At 43.0% G+C, this 25730-nt stretch overlaps 1 protein-coding gene across 1 annotated transcript in view; it reads left to right on the plus strand.

Moving 5' to 3' along the window:
- LOC117508914 (D-beta-hydroxybutyrate dehydrogenase, mitochondrial-like) overlaps positions 1-25730 on the plus strand; it is a 44763-nt gene that overhangs the window by 8339 nt on the left and 10694 nt on the right. The window contains 3 exon segments of the mRNA XM_034168755.1: positions 10973-11018; positions 11020-11120; positions 18301-18821. Of these exon segments, the coding sequence (XP_034024646.1) occupies positions 10973-11018; positions 11020-11120; positions 18301-18767 (614 nt within the window). The 3' untranslated portion in view covers positions 18768-18821.

Below are 25730 nucleotides of genomic sequence, written 5' to 3' on the forward strand. Positions count from 1 at the left end.
AAGCTTTAGCAAAAAGGAAAGTTTTAAGCCTAATCTTAAAAGTAGAGAGAGAGTGTCTGTCTCCCTGATCTGAATTAGGAGCTGGTTCCAGAGGAGAGGAGCCTGAAAGCTGAAGGCTCTGCCTCCCATTCTACTCTTACAAACCCTAGGAACTACAAATAAGCCTGCAGTCTGAGAGCGAAGCGCTCTGTTGGGGTGATATGGTACTATGAGGTCCCTAAGATAAGATGGGACCTGATTATTCAAAACCTTAGAAGTAAGAAGAAGAATTTTAAATTCTATTCTAGAATTAACAGGAAGCCAATGAAGAGAGGCCAATATGGGTGAGATATGCTCTCTCCTTCTAGTCCCCGTTAGTACTCTAGCTGCAGCATTTTGAATTAACTGAAGGCTTTTCAGGGAACTTTTAGGACAACCTGATAATAATGAATTACAATAGTCCAGCCTAGAGGAAATAAATGCATGAATTAGTTTTTCAGCATCACTCTGAGACTAGACCTTTCTAATTTTAGAGATATTGCATAAATGCAAAAAAGCAGTCCTACATATTTGTTTAATATGCACTTTGAATGACATATCCTGATCAAAAATGACTCCAAGATTTCTCACAGTATTACTAGAGGTCAGGGTAATGCCATCCAGAGTAAGGATCTGGTTAGACACCATGTTTCTAAGATTTGTAGGGCCAAGTACAATAACTTAAGTACAATAACATCTGCGTAACAATGAAAATTTAAGCAATGCCGTCTAATAATACTGCCTAAGGGAAGCATGTATAAAGTGAATAAAATTGGTCCTAGCACAGAACCTTGTGGAACTCCATAATTAACCTTAGTCGGTGAAGAAGATTCTCCATTTACATGAACAAATTGTAATCTATTAGATAAATATGATTCAAACCACCGCAGCGCAGTGCCTTTAATACCTATGGCATGCTCTAATCTCTGTAATAAAATTTTATGGTCAACAGTATCAAAAGCAGCACTGAGGTCTAACAGAACAAGCACAGAGATGAGTCCACTGTCTCAGGCCATAAGATGATCATTTGTAACCTTCACTAATGCTGTTTCTGTACTATGATGAATTCTAAAACCTGACTGAAACTCTTCAAATAGACCATTCCTCTGCAGATGATCAGTTAGCTGTTTTACAACTACCCTTTCAAGAATTTTTGAGAGAAAAGGATGGTTGGAGATTGGCCTATAATTATCTAAGATAGCTGGGTCAAGTGATGGCTTTTTAAGTAATGGTTTAATTACTGCCACCTTAAAAGCCACCACTTGTATATAGTTGTAATTTATCTTTTATAACGGGAAAATTTCCAAGCAAAATGAAAATGGCTAAAGTTGTCCCTCTATTTAAAAGTGGAGATAAACACATTTTTACAAACTATAGACCAGTTTCTTTACTCCCACAATTCTCTAAAATTTTGGAAGAGCTATATGATAATAGATTAGAGTCATTTATTGGAAAGTATGAAATTCTTAATGAATGCCAATATGGTTTTAGGAGTAAGCGGTCCACTTCAATGGCAGTAATTGAAACCATAGAGGAGATAACCAATACTATAGAGAGAAAGAAATATGCAGTTGGCATTTTTATAGACTTAAAGAAAGCTTTTGATACTCTTAATCATTCAATTTTGATTAAAAAATTAGAAATGTATGGTATTAGGGGAGTTGCACTGCAATGGATACAGAGTTACTTAACGGAGAGAAAGCAGTTTGTGAAAATGGGTAAGTTTACATCAAATAACTTGGAGATTTTATGCGGAGTACCCCAAGGTTCAATTTTGGGAGCAAAGTTATTTAATTTATATATAAATGACATATTTAATATATCCAAAGTGATGAGAATGATTTGATTTGCGGATGACAAACATATTTTATGCAAATGAAAATTATAGTGAACTTACCCGTATTATTAATGAGGAATTGAATAAACTAAAAAGTTGGATGGACACAAATAAATTATCTTTAAATCTAGATAAAACTAAAATAATGTTTTTCGGAAATTACAAAGTAAACTCTGAGATAAAGATATGTATAAATGGTGTTCAAACTGAATGAGTATCAGAATGTAAATTTCTTGGTGTAATAATAGATGAAAAAAATAAGTTGGAAAAAGCACATTAGATATATACAGAGTAAAGTTTCCAAAAGTCTCGCAGTTATTAATAAAGTTAAATATTTGTTGGAGCATGATGCCCTTCGAGTGTTATATTGTACATTGATTTTGCCTTATTTAACTTACTGTATAGAAGTGTGGGGTAACAACTATAAGAGTTCACTTCCTCCCCTCGTTATATTACAAAAACGCGCAGTTAGAATTTTGCATAAAGTAGGATATCTAGACCACACAAATGAATTGTTTATCAGGTCAAAATTATTAAAAATGACTGATTTGGTAAAGTTTCATACTGTTGTGAAAGTGTTGTGACACGGATCCACAACAGGGGGCGCAAATGAACGGCCAATAGATGAGCCAAAAAGTAACAATTTAATGTTGTGAAATGTGCACAACGAATATACAGATAATCTCAGAATATAATTACAGTCAATCCACAAAGATGACGTGTGGGCAGGCTCGAGGATAGAAGACGTCCGTCCTGAGAAGAGCCGGAACCACACGATTTCCGCCACCACAGAACCTGGTGAATACTGGAGCCGCCAAGTCCCGAATTCCCAGGTGATCACCGTCCCCGACTGTCGGATCTGGTACTGCTGGCGAGAACAAAGACAGTCGAGTGTGGGTGTGTGTACACCCAGTAACAACAGCGGTGGGAATGCCACCTCCACCTCTCACTCAATAACTTGCAGAGTACTGAAGATTCCTCAGGGAAAAAGAGTGCCTTCTAGCGCTCTCTCAGCTTCCACTGACAGCGGTACCGGTACTCCTCCAAACACTCACAATATACAAACAATATTGTAAAACGGCTGAGGATATTACCTCCAATGAAGTATGATATCTCGGCAACGAGGTGGAGATGACGTCTGGTCTTTATGGAGTGAGATGATGTTGAGTAGATGGGTGACAGCTGTCAAGAGGTAATGAGTGACAGCTGTCACCCCCGGCTGTGTCCATGGCGGCAGCGCCCTCTCGTGCCTGAAGCCTGCACTTCAGGCAGGGCGCCCACTGGTGGTGGACCAGCAGTACCTCCTCTTCTGGCGGCCCACACACAACAGGACCCCCCCCTCAACGGGCGCCCGACCCGGCTTGTTGGGGTGTCGACGGTAGAAGTCGGCCAGGAGGGCCGGATCCAGGATGAAGCTCCTCTTCACCCAGGAGCGTTCTTCGGGTCCATACCCCTCCCAGTCCACTAAGTACTGGAACCCCCGGCCCATCCGACGGACGTCCAGGAGCCGGCGCACCGTCCAAGCCGGCTCCCCGTCGATGATCCGAGCAGGAGGCGGCGCCGGTCCGGGAGCACAGAGGGGTGAGGTGAGGTTTGATACGTGACACGTGGAAAACCGGATGGATCCGCAGTGAAGCCGGGAGTTGGAGCTTCACTGCGGCAGGACTGAGGACTTTGAGGATCTTGAAGGGGCCAATGTACCTGTCCTGAAGTTTCGGGGAGTCTACCTGGAGGGGGATGTCCTTCATGGAAAGCCACACCTCCTGCCCGGGCTGGTAAGCAGGGGCCGGGGATCGCCGGCGGTCTGCATGGGTCTTTGCCCTTGTCCGGGCCTTCAACAAGGCAGAACGGGCGGAGCGCCACACCCGACGGCACTTCCGCAGGTGGGCCTGGACCGAGGGCACACCGACCTCTCCCTCCACCACGGGAAACAACGGGGGCTGATACCCCAAACACACCTCAAATGGGGAGAGGCCGGTGGCAGAAGACACCTGGCTGTTATGCGCATACTCGATCCAGGCCAGATGGTTACTCCAGGCCGTCGGGTGCGCGGATGTGACGCAGCGGAGGGTCTGTTCCAGTTCCTGGTTGGCCCGCTCTGCCTGTCCGTTCGTCTGTGGATGGTACCCGGACGAGAGGCTCACGGTGGCCCCCAGTTCCCTGCAGAAGCTCCTCCAGACGTGTGAGGAGAACTGGGGACCACAATCTGAGACGATGTCGGAGGGTATCCCATGCAGACGGACGACGTGGTGGACCAGGAGGTCTGCTGTCTCCTGGGCTGTTGGGAGCTTCGGGAGGGCCACGAAGTGGGCCGCCTTGGAGAATCGGTCCACTATCATGAAGATGGCGGTGTTGCCCTGGGACGGCGGGAGGCCCGTGACAAAATCCAGGCCGATGTGGGACCAGGGGCGATGAGGCACCGGCAGCGGCTGGAGGAGTCCTTGGGCCTTTTTATGTACTGCCTTGCCCCTGGCACAGGTGGTGCAGGCCTGGATATATTCCCGGACATCGGCCTCCATAGACGCCCACCAGAAGCGCTGCCGGACAACTGCCTCGGTCCTTCGCACCCCTGGATGACAGGAGAGCTTGGAACCGTGACAGAAGTCCAAGACTACAGCTCTGGCCTCTGGTGGGACTTACAGACGGTTTTTCAGACCGGTTCCGGGGTCTGAGCTCCGTGCCAGGGCCTCCCGGACGGTCTTCTCCACGTCCCAGGTGAGGGTGGCCACGATAGTGGACTCCGGAATGATGGGCACCGGTGGATCCGACAGCACCGTTTTGACTTCGTCTTCGTGTACCCGGGACAAGGCATCCGATCTCTGGTGCTTGGTCCCGGGGCGATAGGTGATCCGGAAGTCAAAACGTCCGAAGAACAGTGACCAGCAGGCTTGCACACGGGTGAAGAACCTTATCGGTCTCTCTGCTCTGGGATAGCACGGCTCCTATCCCTGAGTCAGAGGCATCCACTTCAACCACGAACTGGCGGCTAGGGTCGGGATGCACCAAAACTGGCGCAGTAGAGAACCGTCGTTTCAACTCCTTGAACGCGGCTTCGCACCGATCCGACCAGGTGAAGGGGACTTTTGGAGAGGTCAGGGCTGTCAGGGGGCTAACTACCTGACTGTAGCCCTTAATGAACCTCCTATAGAAATTAGCAAAGCCGAGGAACTGTTGCAGCTTCCTACGGCTTGTTGGTTGGGGCCAATCTCTCACCACCGCAACCTTGGCCGGATCAGGGGCGACGGAGTTAGAGGAGATGATAAACCCCAGGAAGGACAAAGACGTGCGGTGAAACTCGCACTTCTCGCCCTTCACAAACAGTCGGTTCTCTAATAACCGCTGCAGGACCTGATGTACATGCTGGACATGGTTCTCAGGATCCGGAGAAAAGATGAGAATATCGTCCAGATATACGTAGACGAATCGGTGTAGGAAGTCTCGCAAGACGTCGTTAACCAAGGCTTGGAACGTCGCGGGGGCGTTGGTGGGGCCGAATGGCATGACCAGGTACTCAGAGTGACCTAACGGGGTGTTAAATGCCGTCTTCCATTCATCTCCCTTCCAGATCCGAACCAGGTGATACGCATTTCTAAGATCCAGCTTAGTAAAGATTTTGGCTCCATGCAGGGGGGTGAACATGGAATTCAACAATGGCAACGGGTATCGGTTGCGAACCGTAATCTCATTCAGCCCCCTGTAATCAATGCATGGACGGAGTCCGCCATCTTTCTTGCCCACAAAAAAGAAACCTGCCCCCATCGGGGAGGTGGAGTTCTGGATCAGCCCGGCAGCTAATGAGTCCCGGATGTAGGTCTCCATTGATTCGCGCTCAGGTCGTGAGAGGTTGTACAGCCTGCTGGACGGGAACTCAGCGCCTGGAACCAAATCAATGGCACAATCGTACGGACGGTGCGGGGGAAGGGTGAGTGCCAGATCCTTGCTGAAGACGTCAGCAAGATCGTGGTACTCAACCGGCACTGCCGTCAGATTGGGAGGGACTTTGACCTCCTCCTTAGCCTGCAAACCGGGAGGAACCGAGGATCCTAAACACACCTGATGGCAGGTTGTGCTCCACTGAACCACCACCCCAGACGGCCAATCAATCCGGGGATTGTGCTTCAACATCCATGGGAAGCCCAAAATCACGCAGGAGGTAGAAGGAGTTACAAAAAACTCAATCTCCTCCCGATGGTTTCCAGACACCACCAGAGTTACTGGTTGTGTCTTGTGTGTGATTAAAGGGAGGAGGGTGCCATCTAGTGCCCGCACCTGCAATGGCGAAGGAAGCGCCACCAGAGGGAGCCCTACCTCCCTTGCCCATCTGCTGTCTAGCAGATTCCCTTCTGACCCCGTGTCCACCAGCGCTGGGGCTTGAAGGGTTAAATCCCCGCTCAGGATTGTGACTGGGAGTCGTGTGGCAATCTGTGTGTGTCTCACTTGAATGTTTTGACCCCCCCTTAGCCCAGTCTCTAAGGGCGAGTGTTGTCGTTTAGACCGTTTGGGGCAGTTTTTCTGTATGTGCTCCTTTGAGCTGCAGAGAAAACACTCCCCGCTGATCAGCCTCCTCAGTTTGGCCCTGTGCGTGTCCCTAACAACGTCAACTTTTCGAACCCGGAAGGGACAGGGGCGGCGCGTATCCGGCCACGTCCTTCGCCTCGCTCCCGACGGCGTTCCTCCAACCGATTGTCTAACCGTATAACGAGATCGATAAGCCCATCTAAATCCCGCGGTTCGTCCTTGGCTACCAGCTGCTCCTTCAGGACCAACGACAGTCTGTTTATGAAGGCGGCGCGGAGCGCAACGTTATTCCAGCCAGACCTCGCAGCCGCGATGCGGAAGTTGACTGCATAAGCGGCTGCGCTCTCGCGTCCCTGTCTCATTGACAGCAGCACAGTTGAAGCGGTCTCTCCTCTGTTAGGGTGATCAAGCACTGTTCTGAACTCCCCCACAAACCCAGTGTATGCTGATAACAACCGTGAGTTCTGTTCCCAGAGCGCCGTAGCCCAGGCGCGTGCCTTACCCCGAAGCAGAGCAATCACATAAGCTATTTTACTAGCATCTGACGCGTACATGACGGGACGTTGTGCGAAGACAAGCGAACACTGCATGAGAAAGTCCGTGCACGTCTCCACACAACCTCTGTACGGCTCAGGAGGGCTTATGTATGCTTCAGGGGATGGTGGGAGGGGTTGTTGAACCACCACTGGAACGTTCATATCCTGCACAGGGTCGGCAGGAGGAGGAGCTGCAGCAGCGCCCTGAGCGCTCGCCGCCATCTGTGTGGAGAGAGCCTCCACCCTGCGGTTCAGGAGGATGTTTTGCTCGGTCATTTGATCCAACCGAGCCATAAAGGCGGTGAGAATGTGCTGCAGCTTACCAATCACGCCTCCTGCAGACGCCTGCGCTCCCTGCTCTCCCATTGGTCGTTCAACAGCCGGGTGACGCCCCTCGGAGTCCATGACGCTGGCCGAGATATCCTGTTGTGAAAGTGTTGTGACACGGACCCACAACAGGGGGCGCAAATGAACGGCCAATAGATGAGCCAAAAAGTAACAATTTAATGTTGTGAAATGTGCACAATGAATATACAGACAATCTCAGAATATAATTACAGTCAATCCACAAAGGTGACCAGAAACGAGCTGGATCCCACACGGCTTCCACCACCAACGGATCTGAAGAACACCGGAGCCGCCAAGTCCTGGGTCCCCAGGTGGCCACCGTCTCCAGCTGTCAGACCGGGTACTGCTGGCAGAGAGAACAGAAACAGTACAGATGAGTGTGAGTTCGCACACTCAGTAATCACTCAGTCCGTGTTTCTTAAGGAGGGAGAACCTCCACCTCCAATAACACACTCGTGCAGCTCCTGTGAAACCACTTATCTGGTTGGGGTGTGAGGCGAAGCCGTCGCAATCCACACCAAACGCCAATACAGCAGACAAGGACACCGTCACAGGAAAACGGCTGCAAATGAGATCAGACTATTGTTCGTTTTAGATACAGCAGAGAATTACCTTTATGGTAGTTGACTTCTCGGCGGGGAGGTGGAGTTGCAGTCCGGCCTTTATGGTGATGAGTAGTGGATGAGTGACAGCTGTCACTCCCGGTCGCTCCGACGCCCTCTCGTGCTTGAAGCCCGCACTTCAAGCAGGGTGCCATCTTGAGGTGGTGGGCCAGCAGTACCTCCTCTTCAGCGGCCCACACAACAATATATCCACACTAAAACCTTAAAAATTAGTGCATTACTTTAAAACTAAAACATATATCTGATATTTTCGCTTTATAAAACTTCAGACATGACATTAATTTGAATAACTTGTCCGAACTTAGTTTGGTTTAAAGTTGAACCATAAGTTAAAAATGTATGCCTCTGGATGACTTGGGTGATATTGCCCTCGTATTAGTATGGGGTTAAAAGAAATTAGTTTTTTTGGGGGGGGGACCAGTTCTCCTTTGCCTGCAGAGGATAGAGCAGTTTCTTCTTGAAGCAGCTCTTCCCTGTTTTGCAGAGGGCAGAACTACGAACACATCAGCAACGAACATTTAACAGGTAGGTGCTCAACTGATTTTAAATTTTATAAATGTAGCTGTTCAACTTTATTTACCACGTTATCGGTCCAAAAATTATCAGACAAATTAGTCCGATAATGGATTTTAAAGTTATCTAAAAAGATAATCCGATAATGAAAACATTATCTTTGATAATTATCGGTTATCGGATTATCAGAACTGTGCCCACCATTGTTGTTAGCACACACAGTGAAATGATATCAAATTCTGTAAATCTATATGATGCATCAGTGATGGCACCCAGGAACTTTGAATTATGCTTGTTTTTGTTAATCAAATCAGAGTAGTTGGCCCATTTTGCAGAAAATAATGCATGCTTATAGTCTGGAATACCACTGTGCCACACAAGGTGTTGTACTTCTAGTTTTGAACTATGCCATTTTCACTCTAGACCTCCAGACTTATGCTTGAGGCCATGTAACTAAACAGAACCACACAGAGTGCATTTTGGGGGGCGTGGTTTTAATGTAGTTGGAGCAATCATGTCCATTGTGGTTGTGAGCACTGAGTTTAAGCTGTCCACAAGACTGACTACTGAATGGTCATTTTTCGAAAGTCACGCTATCAGGCACATATCAATTGTAGTTAAGGAGTTGATGTGCTGCCGTGATGATAAAGTTTATCATTCCAGTGGACAAGGCAAATAGACTGTAAACTTAATAAGTGAGTAATCTGAAACCACTGACACAAAAGACATGATGTCAATATTTGTGACAGTGATTTTGCAAACAAGGACCAAATCCAGGGTATTTCCACTAATGTGAGTCAAACCCTGAATGCTTTGCTGGAATCCTAATGCATCTATAATGTCCATGAATGATTTGCAGAGGGGTAAGTGTTAGATAAAATGTACTGTACAAACAGGATTCATTTATTATCTTATTATTAAATCTGCTCTTTTAAATTCTGCAAGCTGTTTCTCTCAGATATTACCAGACAGATAGCACAGCCAAGTCAGCCTGTTTACAGTTTGACATTTAGCAAGCTTCAGCAAAATCGCTCACTCTGTACCTAAGATTGGAATGATTCAGTTGTTTGCAAACATATCTGCACATGACTAATAGCACATGTTGGACTTATGTAGCCACTCTTATCTTTGTTTTCTTTACACAATAAAAGGGCCTGGCGAGGATGACAGAGAACTGCACGAAGCTGCCAGCCCCTGCTGTGTCTCTCCTTTGCAAAGCTCACTAAAGACATCTCGACTCTGTCTGGGTTCTTTCTGGTATGTCTAGGTGAGGTCAAACCTGACAGTAAGAAGCCTTGTTATATGAATGTTGAAGTCACCAACAACCAGAATGTTATCAGCACGGGTTGCCAGATTAGACATAAAATCTAATTCAACTAAGAAATCAGAATATGGGCCTGTATATGGTGACAAAATGACATGGTTGATTTTTATTCTTCTGACCTTGGCTATACGTAGTGTCCTGGGCAGAGCAGAGAGTCAAATGTTCAGATGAATTATATATTAGACCCCCAAGACCCAGTAAACTAAACCCAAATTCATGAATGAGAGCAACACCTGCACCTTGCTTTGTATCACAAGGAACGTGACTAAATGTATATGCTGGTGCGCAGGCTTCATCTTAGGGGAGGACAGCGGTAGGTTTCAGCCAGGTTTCACATAAACTAATCATACCTTGGTGGTGTTCCATAATTTGTTAACAGTGATTTTTAGGACAGTGACCTTATGTTAATGAGACCCAAACTAAGGACCACATTGGGGTAGATCTTTTGACTATTTGGAGGTAGTTCCAGTGTAATATATATAAAATGCCTAAATATAGGTTTTGGTTTATGAGGTTCCACACGAGTTGAAAGTAGCAGACACAGAATATTTGATGTTGCAGAAACAGCCAGTGGGCAACCTCAATTTTACTGTTATCCAGTGTAGTAATGGATAATAAATTTGCAAAAGATGTCCTTCTATGCTCTATGTGTGCGTCTGTGGTACCGGGTACCACAACCAGGCACCGAGCCTTATGGGAGTTCTTCCGTTAACAACAGTCTGAAAGCCGTCATCTTTAGCCGGCAGAGCTAAGCTGTGCTAACGGATGCGCTGCCTGGCCCGATAGTAAGCTCGTCTGGAGTGCACATGAGAAGCTGGTCTAATTTACGGACACGTCTCTCCAAGAGGGCCACCCTTTCTGTCAGCATCGTGTAAGATAAATGTAAAGTGCTGTGTAAACATGTAGCAAAAATTAGCGCAAGCTAAGCGCTAACCACTCCTAGGATTCTCACAGGGGTAAAATAATGAGCTAAAATTCATAGCTGTTTCACTTTAAAACTAACAGAAGTGATAGACGGGTAACAAAAAAAAAAAAAAAAAAAAAAGATAAACTTGTGTTAATTAGAAGAGCGCCATTCAGTTTGGTTGCTAAGGAGACAGTCCATCCAGGAAAGCGATCCAACTAAATGGTCCTGCATTCAGAAGACAGTGAATTCCTGTGTTGTGGTAGTACCACAACAACAATCTTCACCAAGCTGCAGAAAGACTGGTTCGGTCACACATTCCATTTCTTGTGATCTCCTGTGTGTGTGCAGGTCTGTGGGCTGTGGTCAACAACGCCGGCATACCAGCATTTGGAAATGTTTTCGTCCATGGATATCTACAAGCAGGTGTCAGAGGTCAACTTGTGGGGCATCATCAGGGTCACCAAAGCAGTTCTGCCTTTAATCCGCAAGGCCAAAGGTGAGCAGCTGAACAACAATACTTAATTTTTCAGAACAATGGCCCTGTCCGTTACCATAATGTCACATGTAGACTGTTGATTTTTTTTTTTTTTTTTTTTTATCTTTTTGCTCGGGGTCACCACAGTGGATCTGGTATGGCTCCACATGCTGATGTAGTACAAGGTTCATGCCAGATGATCTTCCTGATGCAGCTCCAGATGTATACAGAGAACAGGTTGCCTCGAACTTCCTGTTGGGATGCTAACATCTATGTACATAAAGGGCTACGTCTGTCTGGGATAAACTCCCCAACTATAATATGTAGCCCTAAAAACTATATATACACACACACACGAGGTCTGTGAGAAAAGTATCCGACCTTTTTATTTTATGCAAAAAAAATATGGATTTGATTCATATGTTTTTACGTCAGCCAAGCTTGAACCTTCGTGCACATGCGTGAGTTTTTTCACGCCTGTCGGTTGCGTCATTCGCCTGTGGGCAGGCTTTGAGTGAGCACTGGTCCACCCCTCTCATCGTTTTTTTCATTGCGAGGAAATGGGGGAATGATTTGGGCTTTGTTCCATCAGAATGTTTTCACAAACTGTTAGAGACAGGCAGCTGGAAACCATTCGGAAAATTCACATGGCTTTCGGTGAAAATTTTATGGGCTTCACAGAGATTAACAAGTGTTACTTCCGCTTTAAGGATGGGCCACAATGGCGCACGGCGCGCCGCGCTCCTAGCTCTCCACAATTTCTCTTATACTCACTCGACTGGTAAGCCACTGAAAGCCGAGATAGGCATGTCCCAACTTGTCCTCTGACACTCCAAAACGGAGGTGTTCTTTGTCTCACTCCATCAGCGAATCCGTCGTGATGTGCGAAGCCTCCGCGTAGCTTACCATGACAAAATCTCGTTAAAAGTGAAATCTGCCGGAAAATGGCTGATGTCCAGCTCTTGTGATAACCAGAGAAATTGCACACGACGGTCCCGGATCGACACAGCCATCTGTTTAGAAATGATCTGGTGGTTTCTGCCTGTCGATTGCGGTGCACGCCATTGTGGGCCATCCTTAAAGCGATAGTAACACTCGTTAATCTCTGTGAAGCCCATAAAATTTTCACCAAAAGCCATGTGAATTTTCCGAATGGTTTCCAGCTGCCTGTCTCTAACAGTTTCTGAAAAAATTCTGATGGAACAAAGCCCAAATCATTCCGCCATTTCCTCGTAATGAAAAAACGAGGGGTGGACCAGTGCTCACCAAAGCCTGCCCACAGGTGAATGACACAACCGACAGGCATGAAAAAACTCACACATGCGTACGAAGGTTCAAGCTTGGCTGACGTAAAAACATATGAATCAAATCCATATAATTTTTGAAAAAAATAAAAAAGTACGATAGTTTTCTCACAGACCTCATATTCTGAATCCTCATGACATGGGGAACAAACTGATACCTTTTTTTTTTTTTTTTTTTAAGTTGAACTGAAAATTACCCCCAAAATAGCCGGCTGTGGGTATGGCCAGGCAGATTCAAATTTCCAGCCCTCTACATGTGTTGACCATCTCTCTTTATTTAATCCCTTTCTTCAGCTACTTTACGTTCTCAACTGTTAAGCACCTGACTGTCTTTTACAACCCAGTTTGCCTTCCTGTCTGAATACATTCATTTTATGTTTGTAAAATTGCAATGTAAAAACAGTGAAATACACCACTACCTCAATTTTGATTCATTGATATTTACACTAGCTGGGGTACCCAGCGCTGCCTGGGTTAACCTGTTTTAGACATAAGCCAAATGCCAATCATTTGGCTTATGTCTATTTGTTTTTGTAATGCTGATATCTTATAAATAGTTAATGGACTAAAGTTTGTCCAGCAGAACTATAAGAGGTGGACTCCCCAAACTAAGTGGAAATACCTGGTTAAAAGACAAACACATTTGAAGTCCTTCATGCAGACTTTGTTTTGCAATCAAATTTATAACAAAATTACACACAAAATGTAGGTAACAGTAAATGTGTGTGCGTGTTCACATGTACACACACATAGTCAGCCTTATATATTAGATCACGACCCACTCACTGAAGCCCTTATTGTCGCATTTCATGTGGTACTCAGGTCAGGTAGCAAACATCACACTTTACTTACTACGTATAGCGGCTGGCTAGGGTGTGCTTTAATTACAATCCAAACGGGCCAGCGTGTGCTGCGTGCGAGTTAAAGCTTGTGTTTTTTCAATTACAATGTACTTGCTGTGTACGGCATGCCAGAGGATTGCAGTGATATGACACGCTATCACCTTTTTATCATCATTCACTTGAGTCTCATGAGTCCCAGAAATGCCGCCGCCTTCTCTGGGCCCGAGCTCATTTGAAATGGACAGACGCAAAGTGGAAACTGTCCTGTGGTCTGATGAGTCCACATTTCAATTTGTTTTTGGAAATCATGGACGTCGTGTCCTCCGGACAAAAGAAGAAAAAGACCACCCAGATTGTTACCAGCACAAAGTTCAAAAGCCAGTATCTGTGATGGTATGGGGATGTGTTAGTGCCCATGGCATGGGCAACTTACACTTATGTGATGGCACCAACAATGCTGAAAGGTACATCCAGGTTTTGGAGCAACACATGCTGCCATCCAAAGGCTTTTTCAGGGACGTCACTGCTGATTTCAGCAACACAGTACCAAGCCACATTCTGCATGTGTTACAACAGCGTGGCTTCGTAGTAAAAGAGTGCAGGTACTAGACTGGCCTGTCTGCAGTCCAAACCTGTCACCCATTGAAAATGTGTGGCGCATTATGAAGTGCAAAATACGACAGAGTCCCCGGACTGATGAACAACTGATATCGTACCTCAAGCAAGAATGGGAAAGAATTTCACCTACAAAGCTTCAACAATTAGTGTCCTCAGTTCCCAAACGCTTACTGAGTGTTGTTAGAAGGAAAGGTGATGTAACACAGTGGTAAACATACCACTGTCCCAGCTTTTTTGAAATGTGTTGCAGGCATCCATTTCAAAATGAGCAAATATTTGCACAAAAACAAAGAAGTCTATCAGTTTGAACATTAAATATCTTGTCTTTGTGGTGTATTCAAGTGAATATAGGTTGAAGAGGATTTGCAAATCATTGTATTCTGTTTTTATTTACATTGGCTTCGCTCAAAATGTAAATGACCCCACCCACCATTTTAACCACACTTTAGATCTAGTTCTAACATATGGCATAGAAATTGAAGACTTAACAGTATTTCCTGAAAACCCCTTTTTGTCTGATCATTTCTTAATAACATTTACTTTAATGGACTACCCAGCAGTGGGGAATAAGTTTCATTACAGTAGAAGTCTTTCTGAAAGCGCTGTAACTAGGTTTAAGGATATGATTCCATCTTTATTATGTTCTTCAATGCCATATACCAACAGCTACCTAAACTCTGAGTGAGATAGATTATCTCGTAATTAGCTTTACATCCTCATTGAGCACAACTTTGGATGCTGTAACTCCTCTGAAAAAGAGAACCTTAAATCAGAAATGCTTGATTCCGTGGTATAACCCACAAACTCGCAGCTTAAAGCAGATAACCCGTAAGCTGGAGAGGAAATGGCATCTCACTAATTTAGAAGATCTTCATTTAGCCTGGAAAAAGAGTCTGTTGCTCTATAAAAAAGCCCTCCGTAAAGCTAGGACATCTTACTATTCATCACTAATTGAAGAAAATAAGAACAACCCCAGGTTTCTTTTCAGCACTGTAACCAGGCTGACAAAGAGTCAGAGCTCTATTGAGCCGAGTATTCCTTTAACTTTAACTAGTAATGACTTCATGACTTTCTTTGCAAATAAAATTTTAACTATTAGAGAAAAAATTATTCATAACCATCCCAAAGACATATCTTTATGTTCGGCTGCCTTCAGTAATGCTGGTATTTGGCTAGACTCTTTCTCTCCGATTGTTCTGTCTGAGTTATTTTCATTAGTTACTTCATCCAAACCATCAACATGTCTATTAGACCCCATTCCTACCAGGCTACTCAAGGAAGCCCTACCATTAGTTAATGCTTCGATCTTAAATATGATCAATCTGTCTATTAGTTGGCTATGTACCACAGGCTTTTAAGGTGACAGTAATTAAACCATTACTTAAAGAGCCATCACTTGACCCAACTATCTTAGCTAATTATAGGCCAATTTCCAACCTTCCTTTTCTCTCAAAAATTCTTGAAAGGGTAGTTGTAAAACAGCTAACTGATCATCTGCAGAGGAATGGTCTATTTGAAGAGTTTCAGTCAGGTTTCAGAATTCATCATAGTACAGAAACAGCATTAGTGAAAGTTACAAATGATCTTCTTATGGCCTCAGACAGTGGACTCATCTCTGTGCAGCTTTTGATACTGTTGACCATAAAATATTACAGAGATTAGAGCATGTCATAGGTATTAAAGGCACTGTGCTGTAGTGGTTTCAATCATATTTATCTAATAGATTACAATTTGTTCATGTAAATGGGGAGTCTTCTTCAAAGACTAAGGTTAATTATGGAGTTCCACAAGGTTCTGTGCTAGGACCAATTTTATTCACTTTATACATGCTTCCCTTAGGCAGTGTTATTAGAAAGCATTGCTTAAATTTTCATTGTTACGCAGATGATACCCAGCTTTATCTATCCATGAAGTCAGAGGACACACACCAATTAGTTAAACTGCAGGAATGTCTTTCAGACAAAGACATGGATGACCTCTAATTTCCTACTTTTAAATTCAGATAAAACTGAAGTTATTGTACTTGGCCCCACAAATCTTAGAAACATGGTGTCTAACCAGATCCTTACTCTGGATGGCATTACCCTGACCTCCAGTTAAACTGAGAAATCTTGAAGTCATTTTTGATCAGGATATGTCCTTCAGTGCATATATTAAGCAAATATGTAGGACTGCTTTTTTGCATTTGTGCAATATCTCTAAAATTAGAAAGGTCTTGTCTCAGAGTGATGCTGAAAAGCTAATTCATGCATTTATTTCTTCTAGGCTGGACTACTGTAATTCATTATTATCAGGTTGTCCTAAAAGTTCCCTGAAAAGCCTTCAGTTAATTCAAAATGCTGCAGCTAGAGTACTAACGGGGACTAGAAGGAGAGAGCATATTTCACCCATATTGGCCTCTCTTCATTGGCTTCCTGTTAATTCTAGAATAGACTTTAAAATTCTTCTTACTTATAAGGTTTTGAATAATCAGGTCCCATCTTATATTAGGGACCTCATAGTACCATATCACCCCAATAGAGCGCTTCGCTCTCAGACTGCAGGCTTACTTGTAGTTCCTAGGGTTTGTAAGAGTAGAATGGGAGGCAGAGCCTTCAGCTTTCAGGCTCCTCTCCTGTGGAACCAGCTCCCAATTCCGATTAGCGAGACAGACACCCTCTACTTTTAAGATTAAGCTTAAAAAAAACTTTCCTTTTTGCAAAATCTTATAGTTAGGGCTGGATTAGGTGACCCTGAACCATCCCTTAGTTATGCTGCTATAGACAGACTGGTGGGGGGTTCCCATGATGCACCCAGTGTTTCTTTTTATTCACCTCTTGTTGTGCTGTATGCACCACTCTGCTTTTAATCATTGGTGATTGATCTCTGCTCTCTTCCACAGCATGTCTTTTTCCTGATTCTCTCCCCTCAGCCCCAACCAGTCCCAGCAGAAGACTGCCCCTCCCTGAGCCTGGTTCTGCTGGAGGTTTCCTCCTGTTAAAAGGGAGTTTTTCCTGCCCACTGTCGCCAAGTGCTTGCTCATAGGGGGACATTTTGACCGTTGGGGTTTTTCTGTGATTATTGTATGGCTTTTGCCTTACAATGTAAAGCGTCTTGGGGCAACTGTTTGTTGTGATTTGGCGCTATATAAATAAAATTGATTTGATTTTACACAACATCCCAACTTCAGTGGAATTGGGGTTGTAACTCAAAAATGAATTGTTGTCATAACTCATTTCCTTTAAGTGCATTTAAAGTTTTGGGGGAGTGTTGGTGACGTATTTCCAATGCATTCCATCCACTGATTTTAATTGAGTTTATGTAACAGGGGCCAGCAGGTGTTGCTGTGCATATGTAGTTAGTAAGCCTCACTCACAACAGCTCAAAAGGATTCTCTGGTCATAAGGCTAGGGTCCTGGGTTTTAGCCTTCCGGTTAGAGAGTCCAACTTCCATGCTGAAGATCATGAGTTCACGTCCTGAGGGAGCGAATGGGCAGTGTCATAACAACACAATGCAGAGTGCAGCCGCTACGTTTATACCATTATGAAAAACTGCAAGCTCTATTCATGGGCTACCATTTAGCATTTTTCATTCTGTTGTAGTCTTTTTACATTTGTTGTTGTTTTTTTTTAGAAAGCAGATTATTGTCAACAAGTAAACCAAAGAATGCATCAAACAATTTAATCCTAAATATAATGCAAATTTTTGTAGGCAGAAATTTGGCACTTTTTTATTGAAAAACAAACTAGATTTACATAAGTTTGATTAACTATAAATTGTTAAGTTCCTAAAACTTTAACAATTAAAGTTTTGAAAGTTATTTTATTTACGTTGGAAAACTCAAATGGTTTAAGGCAATTGGTTTCCTCAAATGGTTTGAGTTCAACTAACTTCAGTTTTACAGTGTAGTTCATCAGCTAGTTACATATAATTACATAATTCTTGATAAAACTTTCAGTCTGAGTCTCATTGTTTTTTTTTACTGAACCTTTTGTAATTGGCATCCATTGTGTCTCACATTATTATATAAAATCAGAGCATTGTAATTTTATCAAGGGTGATCTTTGAAATGCCATAAGCTGAAGAAGAGGATGTGCCAAACTGAACGACTTAAAGTCGAATCATTTTACAGCATCAAGTCCAAAGGGTAATAATTTGTTGTTTTTTGTGGGGTTTTTGTGTGTTTTTATTAAAACTGACTAAGGTCAAAACACTTTGTTTGCATTGTCCCAATCTACCAACGTCTAAATAGTTCAACAAGCAGTGCAGTGAACTAAATAGCAAAAAAGGTTCCAGAACACAACAATGTTGAGGATTTCACCATAGAAGTGCAAGTGTTCTCCAAAATGCTTGACAGGCTTTGAGTCACGACATTGTTCCTACCATCTAATGTATGTTAAGGAGATTATCGGCTCCAGCACAGTGCACTCATGATCCTTGGTTTTTTCTCACCACAGGTCGTGTTGTGAACATGGCCAGCATGTTGGGAAGGATGTCTTATCCCTTATGTTCAGCATATTGCGTGTCCAAATATGGTGTGGAAGCTTTCTCTGATTGCCTTCGCTATGAGATGAAGGAGTGGGGCGTCAAAGTGTCGATAGTGGAGCCAGGGAACTTCGTTGTCGCCACAAGCATCTGCAGTAGAGACGCCGTGACCAACCTGGCTGACAAGCTGTGGAATGATGCGTCTCCAAATGTGAAGGAGGACTACGGGAAAATCCGCTTTGAGCAGCACGTGGCCCATGTATGTGCTTACTGCAGCGGCGGACAAAATGATATGACACCTGTTCTAGATGACCTCATGGACGCCATCATGTCCAAAGGGCCGTACACAGGATACAATCCAACACAGCCATACTGGTGGATTAGACAGCAGCTGATAACCCACCTGCCTTCCGCCATATCTTATGTCCTGTATTTCTGAAAGCTGTGGGCATGTGCTAGCTACACACATCAAACGTTACAATCACAAAACGCTCAATAAATGAGCAACTAATTAGCACCTGAAATTATTTTATAAATAATTGTGCTTTGTATCTCAATGACTGGCTCTGTTTCTGTTGTTTTTTCTGTTTGTTTTCTTTCCCCCACATCTTTTGTAAAAATCTTGTAACTGTTAGAATGGTCACCCCTTCGAGTCTGGTCTGCTTGAGGTTTCTTCCTCAAAAACACCAGAGGGAGTTTTTCCCTTACCACTGTTGCCTGTGTGATTGCTCAGGGGGATTGGTAAGGTTAAACCTTACCTGTGTGAGGTGCCTTGAAGCTGCGTTTCAGCTAAAAAGTTAGCTTTGATAAATGTTAATCTGCGAACTGAAAATTTTGGTGCGACTAAACTAAACCAATAAAACATTTTGCTGAAGCTACTAATAACTGACTCTGTGTTTTTGGCTTTAAGACCTTAAAAAAGAAAGACACAGAGCTGAAATATTAGTATGTTGCAGTGTAAACATGGAGGTTCCCAAAAGCATGCCAAGATCAGATGATGATGAAGATGTACATAATTCAATAGCCAAATGAAACTAGTAGTTTTTATTCCAGTTTCTTAATCATACAGAAAGTATTAAATTAATAAACATTAAAGAATAAAAACTCACAAAAATAATAGTGCTGTGTAGTGTAATATCGAATCTACTGTAACGTCTGTTGAAAAAGAACTGAAAAAGTGGTTTGACAGCATCTTGTGGATTATCTTGCTGATAACGACATCTTTGAGTCGCTGCAGTCGGCAGCACTTCACAAAGTAGTGTATGATCTGCTTGCAATGGACCACCACCACCATAGTGCTGCTGTTATATTTTAGTGCAACATTTGACGTGGTTGATCATCTTATATTACTGGATAGGCTTGAGAGTTATTTTGATATTACTGGCCAGGTTCTCTCATGATTGATGCCATCCTTGTCTAGTTGCTCTCATATCTTGCATAACAACCATCACAACTTTTTCCGGTAAAATAAGGGGTACTGCAAGATCCGTACTAGGCCCTCTGCTGTTCTCTTTCCCCATAGCACCTCTTTGGCACATATTGCAACACTACGGGATTACATTTCAATGATATGCTGACAACACTCAGCTCTATATGGCGATAAATGCAGATAATATCTCCCACACTTTAATTTAAGAGGACTCCGTGGCTTCAGTGAAAAATTAGATGTCCAATAATTTCCTACGTTTAAATTCTGACAAGGCTGAGATGATGTCATTGGTTCTGCCAGATACAGACACCAATTTAAAGACAAAAGCTCATGTTAATGTTGGATTCATATGTCCATCACAGCGATAAAACAAAAAACCTTGTGGTGATTCCACACTGTCCTTTGACTTGCACATTAAAAAATAATAGAGATAATGCTTTCTTTCACTTCCGTAATATCGTGAAGATTCAATCTCTTCTGTCCATGGCAGATGCAGCTGCACTGATTCATGCCTTTGCCTCTTTTAGAGTAGAAGAGGCAAAGGCAGTGTCTTATTTTTGGACATACCACAATCAACAAAAGAGGTTTTCAAATGGTTCAAAATGCTGCTGCTGGACTTCTGACCCACAGAAGAATGTTTGATTATATAACCCAGATTTTGGCCTCTCTCCACTGGTTTCCCATCCTTGTGAGGTCAGATTCTAAGGTTTAGTTATCACTCACTCATCTTCAACCGCTTACTCCAATTAAGGGTTGCAGGGGGGCTTGAGCCTATCCCAGCAGTCATAGGGCGTGAGGCAGGGTACACCCTGGACAGGACGCCAGTCTGTTGCAAGGTTTAGTTATTCACATAGAAAAGCCTTCACAGACTAGCTCCTAACTATCTGGCTGATCTAATTAAACTTTATGTAAATGTAACGAAATAGAAGACAAAGTAAACGTAAGGATCACTGCATTTTTGCTGTTTGATTTTTTATGTTGTATTTTTCATATCGTCCCAACGTTTTGCAGATTTTATTGTAGGCAGGGATTCAAAATAGAATATTAATAACTTTGAGCATTTATTTGAGACAGGAAGCTCTAAAGAAAATACATTATTGCCTTTGTAATGGGTATTATGTTGGTATTAATGCAGCCATCCTATTATAGGTTGCAATTAATTTGCTCTCCAAGCAAACCCAGATGGAGAGCATTCATGCCACACTCATGCGCTCCCAGCTGCAATGGGCCGGCCGTGTACTTCGCATGGATGACAGCTGCCTCCCAATGCACCTCTTCTATGGGGAGCTCACAGAAGGGAAGTGATCTCATGGTGGTCAGAAGATGTGCTTCAAGGATACCATCAGGGCTTCCTTGAAGCACTGTAACATCCGCCCTGCCTCCTGGGAAGAAGCTGCGCAAGACTGCCCTGCCTGGCGCACGTCAGTCAGAAAAGGTGTAGCAGGATTTAAAGAGCAACGCATCCATGAACTGCAGCAGAAACGACAACGTCGGAAGGACCAGTCAAGCTCCTTTTCCCAGCCAAACATTCCATGGCCACACTGCAGCAGAAAATTCAGATCGAAGATTGGAATGATTAGCCTTCTCCGCACCCAGGATGAAGATCATCACCACGGTGATATTAATGCAGGCATCCTATTACAGTTTATATCAAAGTGATGTACTACTCACTTTCGAATGTTTATTGCAGCTTTTTAAATGGAGGCATTTATTTTGAACCAATAATTATCAGTTTCATGTGTATGTTTATCTCTTTCTCTCATTCATATATATATATATATATATATATATATATATAAAAATAAAACATCATTCCAGCCAGCTTTTAAAAGGGGGCAGAAAGGGATTAAGTACTGAGGGCACGTCTGTACACAGAATACACTAGTCTATGAGTCAGTCAGCAATTTTGACCTAATTGATACCACGTAAGGTGACAAAACGACATCAGCCCTGGCAAAACTATGGAATCACCGGCCTCGGAGATGTTCATTCAGTTGTTTAATTTTGTAGAAAAAAAAGCAGATCACAGACATGGCACAAAACTAAAGTAATTTCAAATGGCAACTTTCTGGCTTTAAGAAACACTATAAGAAATCAAGAAAAAAAGATTGTGGCAGTCAGTAACGGTTACTTTTTTAGACCAAGCAGAGGAAAAAATTATGGAATCACCCTGTAAATTTTCATACCCAAAACTCCTCCGAGGCCGGTGATTCCATAATTTTTGCCAGGGGTTGTAGAATCCAGCCTCGGTGTACCACGGCCTACACAACAATATATGATAACCACCCCGGGGTGGTATCTGTAGGGGGTCTAGGGGGTCAGTGAAGAATTACACAGAGGTCAAATTGTAAAAATACTTCAGTCATGTTGAAAACTATACTACATTATTTGTCTGATCATGATTCCAAGAAGTTTAGTGGTTGAAATAAAAAGGATTAATAAATGAAATTGTTTTGACTGTGTTGACTGATCTCCAAAGTCAAGGTCAACATCCATAGGATTCTATGACTTGTGACATATGTTACACTGTAACATGATAACTAAGCATGACAGATGGTGCAAACTATTTATTTTTAGAACCCTATTAACCCAAACAATAATTTGCATTTTTTTTTTACTGAAATTGGAGCAACTTTAACTTTTGAGCCCTGTACAAATTGACCTTTGTCACATTTTTGCCATTTTTGCCCCATAACATTCAGTCATAGATAGTCCAAACTATACCTTTTTGGAATCATTATGATCAGACAAATAATGTAGTACAGTTTTCAACATGATTGGAGCATATTAAATTCTGACCTCTGTGTAATTCTTCACTGACCCCTAGCTGGCTACAGCTACCACCCTGGGATGGTTATCATACTTTTTTTTTTTTGTAGGCCATGATACACTGAGGCTGGATTCTAAGTGTCGTTTCATCACCTTACGTGGTACCGAAAACCTACTTGGCATATGGACTAAGAGGACTCTGCCAAAAGCATGTGACTCCCTTTGAAATAAAACTGTTTGAAATATAATTTATAAACCTGTACACTGCACTCACAAACACTAAGGTGCCAGAAAAAAGTAACAATAAATAATAAGAATTTTCTGCACACTTACTCCACGTAGAACTTTAATATATATAGATTTTTTTAACAAGCTTTTGGTCTGAAGGTCTTCATCAGTAATGAAGGTTTTCAGACAAATTTCTCCAACCACGCACATAATATAAACTTACCTGTAGTTATGGCTTTTCTGTAATAAGTTCACACAGTTGTTGGAAATGTGGTGACCTACTTGTTTAAATGTTTGAAAAATATTGCTGAGTCATCCACCAGACTTCAAGGATAATTTTCTACGTTCGAAAACAAGGGCACAATTTGAAGCAGCAGTGTCTTTTTCCCCCAAATATTACTGAGATAAACATATTAAAAATGCAGTCTCGTTCCTCTTGAGTGTCACAGAGGAAAACTAAAGATGACCCGGTTAAAGTCCTCGCTAATCAGTGATTTTGAGCAAACAGGTAAAATTACAACCCTACCTTGACTGCCACTCTGTTCAGTGTGCCACTGTCATTGAAGCGACAATACACAGATTGTGTCTCTTCCCCAGAGATGCCAAATCTAGCTTCAGAAAATAAAAGTCCAGCCACATATTTGTTCCATCTTTCCAATAAACCAGCTGATTGTAATTAGTTCAGCTCTTCAGGCAGGTGGATGAGCTAATTATTGAGATCACCTGTTTTAGGTGCACATGTAGAAGCAACACATGGGAAGGTTTTTACTTTCTGAAACTGGATTTGACACCTCTGCTCTTCCCAGATAGATATTTTTCAGTGCAGTTTCTTGTTCTGACTTTAACACAAAGTTAACACCCAAGTCTTTCATTGCCAACTGTAAATGGTAATCAAACTAGAGGTGGGCGGATCGATCCTAATATCGATAGTATCGATACCAACACTGGTACTGATATTGAATGATCCTCGTGTAAAAAGATCAATACTCGAGCTTTTTTTCTCTCCCGCACGCACTGACTGCTGCGCATGCAGATTCATCAAAGTCTACTCTCTGTCTGTAAGAGCAGCGCTGTGCTGTGTCACACAACACGGAGCAGTGCACCCTTGTATTGTGGTTTGTCAGCCCTCTACCTCAGGAGATTTTAAGTTGTGTTGGGTGCTATTCTTTTAAACAGAAATGTTGATTGTGATAATAAAGTATTTTGTTGTCACGTACAATGTGTGGCGAAATTCTAGCCTAGGTCTTTTGGATCCTTTGGATCTATGAAGCTTAAATATGAAAAGGTATCGGTATCAGCGATACTGGGCCTGTATTTACTTGGTATCAGCTCAACACCAAAATTCCCGGTATCGCCCACCTCTAAATCAAACCAATCGTATCTTTCTGAACAATTCCGCATCAAACTCCATCATGTCAGTTTACAATGCTGATAAAATTTTAAGTTTCTTAAATATTTTTTTTTTTTATTACTGGTAAATTTTAGAATTAATTTAAATGAGATATACTCATTATCTCACAGGAATATATCACAATTATCTGGGAACTACTTTTTGCGCAGGAATTCATCAAGCACATCGGCCGCAGGCGTGTACTAACACAGAATCCTCAGAAACTGTGGAAAATTGTTCGGCCATAACGAGCGTCCACTTTTAGCTTGTCATAAGCTAAGCTAGTGGCGCTCGTGAGAGTGTGCTTGAATGCCTCAGGTTTTTGTTTTTTGTTTGTTTGTTTTTTTGCGTGCCTTGAGCCAGGGGGCGCAGTGGCATAGACATTATATACGTAGACGCCTCATGACTTTGTTGCAACGTTATCCAGTGTGGCCACCATATTGGATGGGTCTCTTCACAATTGGCTAGCACCAGAGTTAAACGGAGAGTGAGCAAATATGCCGGTATTTTGTGCTGCTTACGGTTGCAACAACCTGCGCAGGAATTGAGACCCATCATTTCAGGCTTCTGTCATTTGTGGTGTCTATATTTCACAAGAGTGCCAGCACATGCAAGAAGCTGTGCAAAACTGTTCTTTTTCAAGGGTTTTAGCTCTCCAGCCCCAGTTGCAAGCCTAACATAGTTTTTAGTAGAGGTGGGCGGATCGATCCTAATATCGATAATATTGATACCAACATTGGTATTGATATTGAACAATCCTCGTGTAAAAAGAGCGATACTCGAGCTTTTTTTTCTCTCCCGCATGCACTGAATGCTGTGCACGCAGATTCATCAAAGTCTACTCTCCGTAAGAGCAGCACTGTACTGTGTCACACAACACGGAGCAGCGCACCCTTGTATTGTGGTTTGTCAGCCCTCTACCTCAGGAGATTTTGTTTTAAGTTATGTCGAGTGATAAAATATGAAAAAGTATCGGTATCTATATCGATATCGGCAATACTGAGCCTGTATTAACTTGGCATTGGATCAATACCAAGGTATCGCCCACCTCTAGTTTTTAGACCCTGGAATAACCTGGAATTATATTGCTTTTTTTTTTTCCTGGCCTTGAAAAAAAATGTTCATCTTTGTAACAAAACTTGGTGAGCAAAGCAGAGGAAATTAAAGTGATGTCCTCCATGTGTGTGTGTGAGTGAGAGAGAAAGAAATTCAAGAAATTCAAATAAACAATCCAAATTTGTTTCTTTAATAAATTATAAAAATAATTCATTTATACATGTATATGCCATATGTTTTTGATAAAGAGCATAGTCTTTTAGCATGAAAGTACATGTTTTTAATGTGTGACAGCATCCTGTATCATAACTGATTCTCTGCTGTTTCTAACAAACCAAACCGTGGGAAAATCGGGTAAAAATTCGGGGAGTTACGTATTATTGTAGTGGGGATACACCTTCCGCGGTGTGCGGAATGCACTGGGGGCGCAATAGGGACCCATCCAAGATGGCGGCCGCGCTGCTACGTCGGCTCCAATAGACAGCGGCAGTCCACGAGGCGTCTACGTATATAATGTCTATGCGCAGTGG

Source organism: Thalassophryne amazonica, chromosome 1 (assembly GCF_902500255.1).
Source record: "Thalassophryne amazonica chromosome 1, fThaAma1.1, whole genome shotgun sequence".
Taxonomy (NCBI): Eukaryota; Metazoa; Chordata; class Actinopteri; order Batrachoidiformes; family Batrachoididae; genus Thalassophryne; species Thalassophryne amazonica.